Source organism: Cebidichthys violaceus, unplaced genomic scaffold (genome assembly GCF_023349555.1).
Source record: "Cebidichthys violaceus isolate CVI_PGR_0920_01 unplaced genomic scaffold, fCebVio1.0.p SCAF_11, whole genome shotgun sequence".
Classification (NCBI taxonomy): Eukaryota; Metazoa; Chordata; class Actinopteri; order Perciformes; family Stichaeidae; genus Cebidichthys; species Cebidichthys violaceus.
In genome coordinates, this window is record NW_027176274.1 from 13,267,712 (window position 1) to 13,283,756 (window position 16,045).

General features: G+C 38.6%; 1 protein-coding gene across 1 annotated transcript; it reads right to left on the reverse strand.

Moving 5' to 3' along the window:
- Window positions 1-8,137: 8,137 nt before the first annotated feature.
- On the reverse strand, window positions 8,138-13,850 carry u2af1 (U2 small nuclear RNA auxiliary factor 1). The gene is made up of 8 exons (XM_068735535.1): window positions 13,771-13,850; window positions 12,512-12,599; window positions 11,123-11,189; window positions 10,580-10,629; window positions 9,729-9,827; window positions 9,477-9,610; window positions 8,634-8,726; window positions 8,138-8,519 (listed from the first exon to the last, which is right to left on the reverse strand). Exons 1-8 carry the CDS (start codon window positions 13,812-13,814, stop codon window positions 8,342-8,344), a joined length of 753 nt encoding a protein of 250 aa, XP_068591636.1. The 5' UTR covers window positions 13,815-13,850; the 3' UTR covers window positions 8,138-8,341.
- Between the last annotated feature and the right edge of the window lie 2,195 nt (window positions 13,851-16,045).

The window sequence follows — 16,045 nt, forward strand, 5'->3', positions numbered from 1 at the left end:
GAGTTAAGACCAAAAGCAAACTCAGATGAAATCTAACTATGCAAACAAGGGCAACAGTGCTGACAGGGCTAACAGTGTTTACCTGAGAGGGAACCAGAGGATGGCCGCTACGCTTACACCCCGACACTGTTGGTCGAGATGGCGTTATCAGCTGTAACCATCATATAAGAGCCGTGAAGCTGCCGTGAGGTAGCCAGTGCAGCAGACATGGTCATCCCGGCTATGTTTATAAGGCAAGGAGAAGCTCGGATTACAACACACGCAGAGGGAAAGCATCTTCATTCTCTGCTCAGGAAGCCAGTACTCCATCTTTACATGGATAATAGTAGCTTGCTGATGCTATAGTAATGCTCTGAATGTCATATGGAGAACCTTAAACACTGGATATTGAGGAGAGAAATTTGATTTCAACAACTTTTTAGCCTTGTTAGTAATCATGTCCCATTGCTCACCTACAATATTGATTATAGCTGCTTTAAGTAAAGGATTTTAAGGCATTTTCCCATCATTGAATATTGCAGTCAGGAGGCCGTCTTGCATACTTCCGTAACGGCACTTCCGTGGTTTTTTTAGCCCAAACAACGATCTATTCCTAAACCTTACTAAGGTTTTGTTGCCTGAGTTGAACTGAGTTATCTGTGAAGGTGGAAGTTTTGATATTTTAATTTGTGCATGGACAGTCAAGGACAGTATGATGTGTTTTCCACCTTCTATCATATTGGTTGTGCTATATGACTAGTTTCCCCCTTTAGAGTGGCCCTGTTCAATAATGAATTTGATGGTTTCAGTTTCTAGTTCAGTACGCTGTGTGTCACCCTGTGTGAAATCAATATTCAGTGACACTGGGGCTGGTAAGTTATTTGAAATGCTATCCATTTTTTCCTGATGGGACAAGGAAAAACAAATTTCAAAGAAAAAGTTAAGAAAAGTCCTTGCAAAACAGCATTTCTGGACGTGAAAGGATATAATGCACCGAGGAAGTACTCAACGGAGAAAGAGCTGCTTAATTTAATGGAAAAGATTTAGGGAATTCTTCCTGATGCGATGCGAGGGTCCAAGGAGAGAGGATGTCATATGTTCAGAACTGAATTGAATAACTCAACAACCAATCATGCTATTATTTGCTGGAGTTTTTATTTTCATACATATACAAAACACACATGCAACACAAAATTGAAATGACACAGTTTCAATTAACATGTATGCTATGACATGGAAATCTGTCTCATTAATGTCAGCTACACAAAAGCTATCCAAAGTCTGTCAACTACAGTGAAGAAAGCCCACATTTGCTTCTGAGCGTCTTCAAAAACTACAATTTGGAGTAAAATCAGTAACTTGAGCCAAAATGATCACAATAAAAATATATTGGATGAAGTTAACTAAAAGTGGTTGAACTGATCTAAGTCATAATCAAATCAATCGTATTAAAGGAACATGCTGTAATGTGACATTATGACCTCACACCTTCTCTTCCCACTTAAATGTTTTTTTGCCTCTTTAATCTGTTTTCTCATTAAAGGGGCAACGTGTAAGATATTGACAGAATTTTTGTTTAAAAAGTTAACCAATATTAACCTATGTGAAGAGGTTACATTGTTATGTCAAAGACATCTAAGTATTGTGTTGCAGAGATATCTATTGAAATGAGAATGCTAACCAGCTAGCCCCGGCCTGTCCTGTCTTGTAGTACTACTTGTACCTCAAGAGGCGATAGTGAAACTGTAGTTTCTGTTGTTGCCATTACACAGGTTGGACCCAGCGCTCCACCAGAATGCTGTGACTCTCGCCAATAAGAGTTTGTGCAGGCGGAATTTGAGCTAACTGCTAACGGAGCAGCCGCCCACTTAATTCCCGGTGAAGTAGTTTCCTGGTGGCGGGGAGGACGGAAAAAAAACACGGGTCCTTTTCTTATTTCTGCCATTTTGGATTTAATCCAATAAACAAACTATCAACGCGTTCACGGGCCATATGTAGCCCCCAATTACTGGCACAGTAAACACAAAGATGGCTAACATAACTATTTGAGAAGATTATAAGAAAGCGGTGTTGTTTTGATTGGCTCCAAGAGTTTCCGCAGTTTGGTTAAATTTTGTGTATTCTTGCTCTGCTGTTAGTAGGTTTTTTCTTTTGTTTATCACTGTAAATTTAGATTATGAACCAAGTAGTAGAGAAGAAATGCTGCCCCCTATTTCTTTGGCACATGTGGCCAGATCTTACACATTGCACCTATAAGAATCTCTACAATTAGTATCATAAAGACAATTTTTCCCTATTTGCTCTGAGGTATAGTATCAAAACCAAAGCATTGAGTTGTATGAAGAATAAATGCTGTTACTGACTAAAGACAGCGTGGCCCTTTAAATTCCACTGAACTCAATGATTTCATGAGGAATTGAATATTCAGTACAGTGTGTTTAAATAGAGATCTGTACTGTCACATCCTAATGCCTGTGTGGCTGCAGTGGGTCAGTGCTGCCCCCCTCTGGTCGTTTGAGACACTACATGTGACAATAACCAAACGAGGACATGAGTTTTTTCTTTTAAGAAAGGTTACTCTTCTATCACACTGCATTTATCTAAAAATCTCCTCCATAACATTAAAAAAAAAAGAATAATTCTTTGCTTTGAATAATAATATGTTTTGTATTCTTGGAACCAAAGTCAGTGAATCTCCACAGATGTAGCCGCGAAAACACAATAAATGTGATTCAGAGCTGCAGGTGCTCATGTGCTGCCTCTTGGTAAGCAGACCGTGTTGTCCTCTTCTTCAACAGGAAGTGATCACGGAGACGCTGCGTCTGACAGCAGGCTTTCAGACAACTAGCGATCCTTCCTCTCGTATGGTGATGTGGTTGAGGAGGTCAATAGGTGTCACAACGCCAAACACCATCTGCCTCTGACAAGTTGACCCATCAGCCTTATCCGGAGAGAGAGACAGTATAGACTGAAGGTACCACTGACATTTCCCACCAAACATTGAAGAGCAGAATAACATAATAATAACACATAAATTACATTTCAGAGTGGTTGTACATTTATTATGGAAACACTTACAAAGTCACAACATTTCTGTAGCTAACAAAGAGGACACAGTGAAATACAACTTCCTCTTATCTTCAAGCAACACTTGCTTATTAACCTTCTGGGGGAGAGTTAGATGAAAACATGGATGCCACTAACATATTTGTCTGTTGAATATAAGCCCCCAGCAGGCGGTGGGCTTGGCATAAAGACTGCAAACAAGGAAACAGCTATTGGTCATAACAAAATCTGCCTACGACCACCTTTAAAGTGGGAAAAACAAAGAAAATGAAGAAGCAATTTAATCACATTCACACCAGAATTTTCTCTTTTTGAAAAGAATCAAGTATCTTACACTGAGTCCGATCATGCACCACCAGGGCGAAGTGGATATGGGACAGCTTCCCCAGGTTGTCCGTCAGGTGCATCTGAGAACACAAGCGTAGGAAGATTAGACAAACATGTCCATATGTTAACCTTGAATGTATGTAGTGTGTGCAGTATGCATACACTGCATGTGTTACTACTGATCTGTTTGTGATGCTTGCAGAGCACCTTGCTGGCAGCATCTCAGGGTTCAACCTTCCCGGACAGAATGGTTCCCAGAGTCACACTGTGGAAACACAAATATTGGGATTAATACCAGAAGAGGATGTGACACATGTTAGAAATTGTGTTAAATCATCTTCTACTGCTGTTTATTTTTGTAATTATATATATGTTAAAACTCTACCAAGCTACCAACATAATATGCAAAATATGCAAATTGAGGAACATTTGTGATTCTATAATGATATAATTGAGTTAACTTGAATGATAAAAATGAATAGTGGAAGCTGACTTAAAGGTTTTGACATTATTATTATTTTGTTAAAAACTGGAGGTTGTGTATGTATGAAGAACTCGCACTTGTCATAAATAAATAAATAAATAAATACAAATACTGTCTCTGAGTGTGTTTTAGTTTGATTTAGAATCTGAAATAATCCTGTGATATATAAATTCTGCATTATTTCATTTTGAATCACTGTTTGGAATTTTGAATCACTTCCTTCCTTTTTCCCAACATCAACATTTCTTCTGTGAGTTAAATCATCTTTAAGGCAAGGGTAGGTAATGTATTTTAGAAAGACATATCCGACAAAATCCATCACACAACAAATACTGCTCTTATTATGGGATGGCAGCGTTACACACTAAAGTTAAGCTAGTATACCAGCATACCTACACTACAACTGGAAGGCCTTGTTTCTCTGAAGGCATGTCGCAGTAGAACAAATAGCACGTGTGTAAGTTTCAGGGCCCTTATTGCTCCTTCCGCAGCTTACTGTCACGCTGTCATGATTTACTGGGACAGAACGGAGCCATTGCTGATGTTAGTAGTAACACCTGTGCTTTTCCTACAAAATGTCTGCTGTGAAAAAAGGTCCACACCGGACTACACTTCTTTATTTTGGACATTTTACTTGGGCAGTGTGGAGTCTTCCAAAGGTCTCTCATACACAAACTCACAACTGCAAGCGTACCAACACACCTGCCAACTAGTTTAGGGTGGCTGCAATTAAATCTGGAGTGAACTAGGGAGTAATTAATCCCCATCATGTGAAAGAGTTTTTTCTGAGGAGGCTTAAACTGATGCCTCTGACAGGTTTCATCCTCACTGAACCCAAAAATCTCACCGGGTTGCCATTTTGAGACGATGCAACTGAGGAGGTGCTGTGCTGAAATCAAATAAATACTTTGCAGTGCAGTGTGTCGGATCTGGCGGCGTTTAGTGGTGAGGTTGCAGATTGCAACCAACTGAAACTTCTCCCATGTGCCAAGCTTGTCAGAGATTTAGGATGACTAACACAAAAATACAAATGGCCCTATCTAGAGCCAGTGAATGGTTTGTCCGTTCTGGGCTACTGTAGAAACAAGGCGACTGGCTCCGTGAAGAGGTCCCCCTCTGTATGAAGATATTAACTGCTCATTCTAAGGCAACGGAAACACTACAATTCTTATTTACAGGTGATTATACACTAAACAAAACATACTTAATCATTTTTATATTCCATTTCTTCCAACAGATTCCCCTAAATGCTACACACTGTCCCTTTAATGTAGCACCAAACCTGATTGTTCTCTGTGCTTTGCTCTGTTGGCCAAAAGAACAACAAGTTTAATTTTGTGTGACAGTCACACCGCTGCCAACATAAAAGGCCTCAAGCTACATGATACCTTAATGTTCCTTTCTTAACAGCAGCCTTTTCTTCTTAAGCAGGAAGCCAACGGGCACACAGCCGTATAAACAAGCCCTTGATAAAAGCAGCGACGGATGTTCCGCGTGCATGCATCAATATAATACGTCAGCATGCCTCATTACCTGAAAGAAGTCTTTCTTAGCCTTGTACCCAAAGACTGTTTACCAGGTAACACTCCACGCTCTAATTTACTGCTGCTGATCTAAAATCACTTCCAGTCTGCTAACTGCACACTGAGACGTCTCAACTTTCCAGGAAGGAGAACAATAATGCTGTTGTTAGGAGTAAAGAGCGTCTCTTAGCCTCTCTGTATACACAATGTATACAAACTGTAAGAGTTACAGGTTGTGCTTATCAGAGTATTTTAATATTGGGTAACATCTCCCCAACATGTACTTCCAGAAACAGAAGGCATGGCTCACCTGCAGGGAGATGGGACAGGTGTTACTATTAATAAGGATTGAGAGCAAGGGGAAGACCATGATCATACGTAATGCAATTACAAACGGAAACAAAAGACAGGAAGGGGGCATTTGCATTCAGACCTGCAGAAAGGACGGACACACACTTGGCATATAAATCAAGGGGTCGTGACAGTAGAGGCTGGAAGTTGCTCACAGACCTCATTTGATTAGCAAGTCTGCACTGCCCAAATATATATTTCTTCATGGCGTATGATGCTGGGACTTCCTCATCCACGACAGTAACATTACGCCATAACATGTACAAATGTGGATATTTGTTTCATACTTTTTACTCCCTGAGTTGAACATCCTCCAGGCTTGTCAAATAATCTGTTTACTTGTTTTTGTCAAAACAGCTTCAATAACTAAATGAAATGTTTGATGAATAAACCAGTTGTGTATCGTAGTCTCTGCTTTCATTCCTCCACTTTCATGTGTATTTATGTTCCATCTTTAATCCTTAATGTGTCTGTGTATATTTGATATGCCAGGCTGAACACCCATGTGTCGTCCTCTTTATTAGTCTTTTTTTTTTTTACATTTCAGGCTTCCACCGTATTTAACGTCACATTGCTATGAATTGTGGGTAATTCCCTTGTTTCTTCTTGATAAACTGCCGGACCATTAAAATGTGTCTTTTACTCGTGTCCACTAACTAGAGTCTCTGATCTGGTGGGATGAATGTAGCCTATATATGCAAACAAACACTGTCTGATGAGTCACGGAATAATGAGCTAATTACTGATCTTTAATTTGACTATTTATACCTGTCGTTTTTTTTCTACTGTAACATGTCAAAATGTTTTCAGTGAAGCCTGGGCTACACATTTATTAGAGCTGGAGCTATAGTTGATTAATCGATAATCCTAATTTTATCAAGAGATAATAATCTGAAACTAATTTACCAATAGTTTCATAATTTTTAGGCAAATATTGCCAAAAATCTGCTGCATTTGGCCTTTCAAATATGAATATCTGCTGCTTTTTGTAGTCTTCTATGATGTTAAACTTAACATCTTTGGACAGCTGCTGACAAATACTATTTCAGTACATTAGCTTTGTCTTCACATATTACACTTTTATCTTCATGGAACAAATGATAATATAAGAATATCATAACAGATAAATTAATAACAGATTCATTGATAATGACGTTTATTTCTGCTTGTCTTTTAATGGTTTCTACTTACATTTTATTATATATAGCTAGTTTAAATAATTTCACCTATCATTTAATTTAATTTCACATTATTTGACGGATTGGAAAAGATATGTACATCAGACAACTATCCTAAATAATAATGTATAGGCATACATTTCATATTAATTCATAATATCAATAGCAAGACTTTTTTTTTTTTTTTTTTTTAAATGTTGCCCCAGACGTCTGTTGGTATTGGCAACTAATTTTAAATAATTTAAATTAAATAAAAAATAAAGAATGCAATGTTACAGTCTGTGTAACTCGGACCTTTAAATTGAACAGCATTTCATGTTAAACGCTGCGTGTTGATTGAAGAGCCTCGTACTCACCTGTCTGTCAGACGAGACACCAGCGGCTGAGTTAAAAAACCGACAGAACCGACAGGACCGACCCACATCTCAGTTTAAATCAACCTGAGCACTCAAACCTTCTTTCTCAGTCAGTCTCGTCTGCTCGGTGTCTTGAGTCTCATCGTGTCCGGGGCTCAGGCACAGTGAACCAGGTGAAGAGAAGAGAAAGGTGTAGTTGTTGCTCATATCTAACTTATAGCTAATATGGTGTTACTTTGCAATTAAACAATAAGGTCCTTACCATTGAGGAGCTGGATTGGCACCACATTGCCTAATAAGTAAAGAATGACTCTCTATACCTCTGTGCCATGTGGTTAATAGGATTTTACAGCAATTTGAATAATCTTTTGTTAACGGCTTGCACTGTTTGTCTTTCAGTGTATTTTTTTTCTCTATTAATCACTTAAATCATGAGAATGATCTATAATTCAGTATAAAACTCAAATGTAAAAGTAGAATAAACAGTCCCTTCAGGAAATGTTCAGTAATAGAAAACATAGCAGTTGTGTTTGTTTGTAATTAAAGGATTTTATGCTTGAACTCCTCTTGGTTGGTGCCATGTGTTCACAATAAATACCTGGTGCTCTTTTTAAAAGTGCTAAGACTTTAATATCTGTGCTGCCTTCTGTTTTAAGTGACTGAGGTTCAAATCCCAGAATGCTGTTATCTGTAACCGATAACTGAAAAACTGACCTCTGAGCAATTAAATGAGTTGGTTAAAAACTATAATGTACAGTGTTATAATCGTCAGTGTGCACATTTAGTTCTTACTGTGTTCCATCAGGCGTAGCCAGCATGTGAGAAAATGATTTAGGCTTTGTAATATCAGGTACAATTCATGAATCAGTCAGGTTAAGTAAAAATGTGAAATTTAATGAGGTGAAAGTCATTTTCAGAAATCAAGAAAAAAACAAGATCATCAATGCTGTCACAGCGTCAAAATCAGGTACCTTTCAATTAGTCCTAGAATAGATCTGAAAGGGTACAAACTTTTAAAAAAAAGATAGACTAGGGATTGATACGGGGAGGGAAAGACAAGTAGTCATGGCTTGTGGTTCAGAATCGTCCGGAACGCTCTCTGTCTCTGGAGCGACGTCTCTCGTGGTCACGGCCACCTCCACCTCCTCCACCACCACCTCCGCCGCCGCCACCTCCTCCTCCACCTCCACCTCCCCGACCCCTGTCCCTCGAGCGAGAGCGCCTCTCTCTCGATCGAGACCGGGACCTGTGGCGGCTGTGGAATTGAAGGATGGCCGATTGTTAATTGTTATAAAAACAACTATGTATGCAGGTTCAGTTAAGTGCCTGAATGTAAAAAAAACAAAACAAACAATGAAGGTGTTCGTACCCCTTCCTCCGGCGCCCGTAGAGCTCTCTCCTCAGTTCACGTGAGATGGGCTTCAGATGCATGAAGTTACAGAAGCCACCACGAGTGCATTCCCTGTGGAGAGAAAGCAACGCTGATCAGTTACAGCAGAGAAGAGCAAGACAGGACGTGACGTCTGAGGTGTAGGACTGATGATGGCAAACAAGTTTCACACAGCAGCCACAGACATGTGCTACATACTGTAGAGGCTGTTAACGAAAGCTTTAGGTCAGAACTTATAAATCACAGCTATGATAACAGGCGGTGTTTGACCCAAGAACGAGGTCACTGCTCAATGGAGTACAATAATCAAAAAACGATCGTTATCCGCTGATAATCAGTAAAATATGCAATCAGGACATCATTTATGCTTTTCTAGTCACTGATCTCTGATAATGTTCTTTTGTAAACAACCAGTCCGTGTTTAAACTGAGAGGATGGTGGCAGCATTGCTAACGGACATTATGATGTGTTCAGGCTCTGATCTGTGAAAATGAGTATTGGGCGATGGTAATTTATGACGTTATCATGATGTGTTCACATGTAATCTCGTAAAATGTAGAGTTGGTACTATAAATACTATAACACGGTAAAAGGATAACCTTTAGAATGTGTGATGGTTTACCGACTTCAGAGCGGTTGAAACAGTTTTTGGGACAAAGGCACAAAATAAATAGTCTGGAGCCTGGTAGACCAGCCACTACAATCAAACAACAAAGGAATCTGTATCTGCCAATATGGAGCATCAATGATAAGCAATTAGTATATTTAGTGTGTGAGATGGTTGAGTGTATCATTGAGCACATTGTTTCACGTAGCACTCACCCCATTTCATATTGACGACAGCAGGCTTCTCTGAAGTCTGTGACGGGGGAGAGCTCAGCATGGATGGGCTGTCCGTTAAACCACCGATTATTCAGGTCTATCACAGCCTTCTCAGCGTCCTCTTCATAACGGAACTATGAAGGACCATCAAGAGACAGTGAAGAGATGAAAACCACCGGCTCTGGATCCAAGCTAAACAACATGGCATTTCAGCAGTGGTACCATATGCGGCTTTTAGACTCAGACACCCACCTTCACATACACATTTCCTACTAGGTGGTCCCCGAGGTTGTCACATACGTTCATCTCCTCCACCTCTCCGTACTTCTCCTCCATCTCAGTGAAGACCTCCTGAAAGTGAAAAGTGAAGTGTAACGTGATGTATTTGTTGCAATGTTGAGTAACAGTCCATTAAAGGAATAGTTTGACATTTTGGGAAAATGCTTGTTTGCTTTCTGTTAAGAGTGTTTGATGAGACGATTGCCACCACTAATGTCTGTATGGTAAAATTGAGGCTACAGACAGAAGCTAATTAGCTTAGCTAAGAGCAAAGACTGGAAACGGGGGTAAACATCTAGTCTGGCTCTGTCAAATGGTAACAAAATCCACCTACCAGCACCTCTAAAGCTCACTTATCATTATAATATATCTCCTTTATTAAATTCATACAAAAACAGAGGAGTTAAAACTACATGTTTCTGTTATGTACCGGACTATTGGAGTCTCTGCTAGACACTGAACCCCCAATAAAACGGCGAATTCTTGTTTTTACACTTTGTATGCAATAAAGAAACAAGACATAATATATATATATATATATATATATATATATATATATAAAAATAGTTAACTAGTGAGCTTTAGAGGTGCTGGTAAGCATACTCTAATATAGGTGGACAGAGCAAAGCTAGCTATTGAGCTAACTGACTGCTAGTACATATCTACTGTATTTTGGTATCAATCATCTCATCTAACTCTCCACTAGAAAGCAAATTAGCATGAAGCATTATTCCCTCAAATAAAAGTTAAAGAAAATGTAGCAGCTGCAGAGTGGCAGTCAGAGTGCGAGGCAGACCGGCCCTCATGAGACATTCACAACGTACCTCAAAAAACTCGTCATAGTGCTCCTGCATCTCCATGTCACTGATGGCACCTAGTGATGATAAGAAAAAATTATAATCAAACAACAATATATGGATATAGTTTATCATTTCTTTAAGAAAGTATGTGTGTAACAGGGACCTCGGATTTGACTCCTTTCAGGTTACCATTTGCTTTTTTTCCCCAACCTGGTCGTTACTACCTGTAAACCCATAATGCAATTTACACAACTCCTATCACAGAAAATAAATAGGCGGTAAAAGTCCTGTCTATCTCACCAAGTTCAGTCTGGCAGCACCGTAATGTCCTAATTTATAAACACAACTTCTCCCCGCATAAATATATATTTTGGAACAATTGTTATAAAAAATATAAAAACAAGTCTTTGCTTTTCCAGAACTGGTTGGAAAACAAGTTCCTATTGGAGAGTCATCCTTTCAACAGTGAGGCCGTTTACTAACATATTGGTCTCCCTCTTACACCTCAAGAATACTGTGCACACCTCTGCTTCTCTATAGATATAGAAGGTATAGAAACACACTCACAGGTCAGACCATCAGCAGACTGGGCACTGTTCTGAGGGTTCCGGTAAATGTTCAGAAGGGCAATCGTCTGAAAAAAAGAAGCAAATTATTGGGATGATTTGTTTGAATCAGGAGTGGGTATCGACATGCAGTGCCTTCTTTGGTACTGACAACATGTGTATAATAATAGAACAGAATAAATATAAGAATAGAACAAAACAATGTCAAATAGCAATAACTAAAAGAAAATAACAGATTCTAAAATACAAAAGTCAGATTTCAAATGAAACAAGAAAATATCAAAGACACAATGGAAATATTTTCTGCAATCCTATGCTGACTGAGTTCATACAAATAAGCAGAAAAAGCACAACGTTTTCAGTGCTTCATTTTTGTAAACTGGTGCAGTGCCTGTTCAGAACAAATACTTGGCTTGTGGAGTTACTCCTTGCAGCTTTCTCAAAAAACACTCACACATAGAACCTCAAACTCAACACTGCTCTTCCATGGGTTCAAAAACACCAGGGGCAGAATTTAGCATGAGGTTAAGTAGAAAACCTGGACCAGGGGCCCCCAACTTAAAGGGCCACAAACAGCTATAGATTTATTATGATGTTAAGATCATAGACTGTATAAAATATGGACATGGTCACTGTGACATCATTCATAAGTTTCTGAAGAGCCATTGTGAAGCTCAAAAGGGACTCGCCATCAAGGCAAATCCAAAAATGTGCAGAATCAGACAGCTAGCGACCTGATACGGCACTCGCCTGTCACTCAAAGCGGCCACGCCCTTGAATACGTTCAACTTCAAGCCTCAATATAATTTAAACGGTTATGTTATATAAAAATGTATTCCCTGTACAGTTGTCATGAACAGGGATATCAGTCGTTTTTGCACCAGGCTGTAAACGTTTATTTCTGCTGTATGGTTGGGCATCTTAACATGGGGGTCTATGAGGATTGACTCGCTATCTGAGCCAGCCTCAAGTGGCCATTTAAGGAACTGCAGTTTTTGGCACTTCGACATTTATTCATTTCGCAGTGGCAGGGGTTGACACTTGGTTAAGATAAACCCTTAAACTAAACATTAACCCTATAAAACCTATAACCTTTATTATAATGGACATATACATGTAGGTACATACATGAAATTTGACCTATCCTAAGCATTTAGGAGTAGTGGGCTGCTGTGAGGCGCCTGAGGAGCAACTTAGGGTTCTTTTTATACCTTCCCAATGACTCTGGACAGTAGGAGGTGGGGATCGAACAAAGAACAAACCGCACAGCCACTGCCGACCCTTTCAGACCTAAATCTTCCCATAATTCCCATACAAATGAGAAAAATATTGTTTTCCCTTTATCGGTGTATTTTGGGAAACTTTATAACAAAAGAATTTACAGTCTTACCTGGCTGAATGTCGGCTTATTGTGTAATCTGGAGCAGCGGTCGCCATGTCGACAAGCTCCAATTTTGAAATAAAAGGAGCAATTGACCCTAGGGAAGAGGAGAAAACAATGAAGATGAGGTAAAAATATAGTCATTCTCTAGACTTTGTTGCTATTGTTGGAAAAGTGTAATCTGACTTGCAGGGAGTAGTCTCTTCTTTGCTTGAACAAGGACTATTACGATAAATCAATTACAGAGAAAGTGGCCAATTAATTTTCTTTCAATTGAATATTCAATTAATCAATTTTAATTTGAGCTGGGTTGAACTAAAGCAAAATGTATTTTAGATGATATACATAGATTAAAAGAAACAAAGATTGAACCAAATAAATAGAACCCCTTAATGGGAAACACTGCCTCAATTAAGATTTACAATGTTATTTACACGGCCTACGAATCCACAAAATGTTGTTAATGTCAACATTACATACATAAACTGACCCCCAGTATGTTTGTTTTCTTATTACTACCTAACTGAGCTTAATTCTATTGCAGTGTTCTCAGTTCTTAAATAGAAAATGTACCCATTTACTAAGAACATTAGTAAATGTTCTCAGTGTCTATAACATATTTCCCAAATCATTGTCTCTGACAGTTCCATTTTTATACTTGATTACGTCACATTTTTAAAAGAGTTTTAGCACTCTGGAAGAGAGTTATTCATGATTATAAATATATGTTTTTGTACTACCTCGGGCAAAAGAAATAATATGTATGAATTTCAAAAATTTGGCGTAGTTCCCCTTTAAGCCGCTTAATAACAGAGTGAGAATCTTCGTTAAATAACGTTACTCGCGTGTATCCCACGGAAACAAAGGTTTCAATGGGCTTCATAAAGTGGCTAACTATCGTTAGCTAACTCAGGGGTAGATGCTAGTTAGTGTATCAGTTTAAATAATATTTTATTTGTAAAGTGATTTATTTTAATTCAGAAAAAGTAACCCTGTATGGTTGGTTTTTTTCAGACCATCCTAGCACTGCTCAGCCCCCAGATGTTGAGGAGCTAGCAGTCGCAGCGCGGTATTTTACAAACGTTAGCTAGCATGCTAACACTAGCGTGCTAGCACTAGCTTAGCTGTTGGTCGCGTGAGCCGGTGTAACGTTCACTGCTACAGACTGAAAACACTGCTGTACATGGTGCTACTAGCCAAAGAGGACCTAAGCAGAATGAGATAACACAATGGCTTAACAATAAACAAAATAAACGTTAACTACTTACTTATCTTTCTCTGTCCCAAAAATGGACGCCAGGTACTCTGCCATCTTGGCTCGCCTGTGCTCAACCTGCAGCAACAACGACAAGACTTCCGTCTCCTCTCCTTCACAATAAATGTGTAATCTACGAATATGTAGTTTACTGACAACTGTGCAATCTAATGTAATCAAATGCAATGTCCCTGCAGTAAATGCTATCTTCGTGAAGCTCATATATTGCGTACATAAAACATGATGTAGTTTTTGTTGACACTGTCTCTGGAAGTGTGTCGATTCAACGGTGTTGGTTTTAGAATTCATAGTTTAGTGTTGTACTGGTTTGCGGTGTATTTGTCAAAAGACTCCTGTTAGACAATTGTATCCTCATATTATCATGTATGGTTATATGAGGATATTATTTATAGTCTAGCATGCTCACTGTACTGTTTTTATTTGGTTAATGGACACACGTTAAATTGTACTGTTCGCCTGTTCTAGATGCCCTAAAACTATCATTATAACCGTACAAATGTAGATAAATAATAATTGTCTTTGGTACTATTCGTCTATGAAAACTGGTCTTGTGTCCGTTATCATTAAGCTGTCGTTGAAATCAGATACTTTTATGAAAAATATTGCTGGTTTTCAGTCTTTTATGAGTCGCGGAACGTAAACTGTGAAACGTCCGATTCAGCTGCACTTTTTAAATACTTTCGAACGATACTTAAAAAAATGACTGCCTTTATTTTGAAGGCAGAACACAATAACCGGATATTTGTCAATATAGGTCATTTCCGTCTTTAGCGTGACTTTCAAAACAAGAGTCGCTTTCATACTGTACATATACACGTGTAGCACCCTCTACCTCTAAACCCGCTGGTTAAAGCATGCAATACATTTTGAGTTACAATTTTGCATTTAAACGTGGAGATTTGAAATGGTCCGAGGTAAAGTAACTATGTAACCTACTATTCCTTGACTGCAGGGGTCTGTTATTAAGGTGTGGAACCAAAACAAGGTCAGTGTTATATTTAGGACCACCAAGTGTGATTGTTTATATAAATGTAAATTAAGTGTGCATTATCACTTTCTTATTAAAGCATGAAATATACACATGGTGCCATAGGATCCAAATTATCTTTGCTACTGACAATAATTTAGAATATTCATGCTTTTTACATACCACTTTATTATTGTATTCCTTTTTTTTTAAATAGTGATATGCAGGGATCAACATTATGTAAGACATGAATGAGACATTTAAAAACAAAGTCATGCCCTTGGTCAAATGATTAAAGCCACAAACAAGACCAATTTGGTTTCATCAAAATATGTTTATTAGTAAACTTGACCCATTTCGGCATTTCATTTTAGAAAATTCAACCAATAACGGTTAAAAACATAACATGCAAACCATTTACAAAACACCATCATCATATCTACAGACATCTGTTTGTTCTCATAATATTTGATAGCAGATTAACAAAAATGCAACAGTACAAATCTATGATTCCATAAACGCAGGAGTCAGGATGACGTATTAAAGAAAATTAATTGTGGACAGGCCATTGTTTTGTCACTGAATATCACAGTATGTCTGCTTATTCTTTACAAGTCTGCAAGAACAAAATGGTCAACCACAGTCATGTGCATCAATATAGCCATCACATAGCATAGACACAAGAACTGTACTATTGCAAAACAAGGCAGGATTAAGAACTGGGTAAAGGATAACTACCCCTGCAAACCACACCTAGGACCCCATACCCAGAGGGACCAGGTACTGGATTGGTAACGGTCATTAGGTGGCCCCTGCACACTATTGAGATGTTGTGGAGAGGAACTGTGTTCAAATTCAGTTTTAATACCTTCAATATGATAAATGTGGTTCACAAACAGGGCAAAATGTTTTGGGGAATATGTGTAGGGAGGGGCTAAATAGAGCCACACAGCTTTAACCGAGGGCCCCCTAGCGGACCAATACTGCAGTCCTGTTGCAAGTAATCAAAATACTTGATTTCAAACTCCTGGCCTAGTTATACAGATGAACAGCCTGAAGGAATCACGAGGAATGTCAAAACTAAAATTCGATGGAGGATACACAGCATGTTAGTTACTGAGTGGAATTATTGGTGATTTTTTTGTTAAACAACTGAAGAGTAGGTTTTTTAAATAAAGGACTACCATGACATTTGAATCTGATGAGGAAACATATAGGCCTAATTAATTAAAACACCAAAGTTCATATCCTGGCCATGTATACTGATAATATGATTCCAAATTATGATAACGTAAATAAA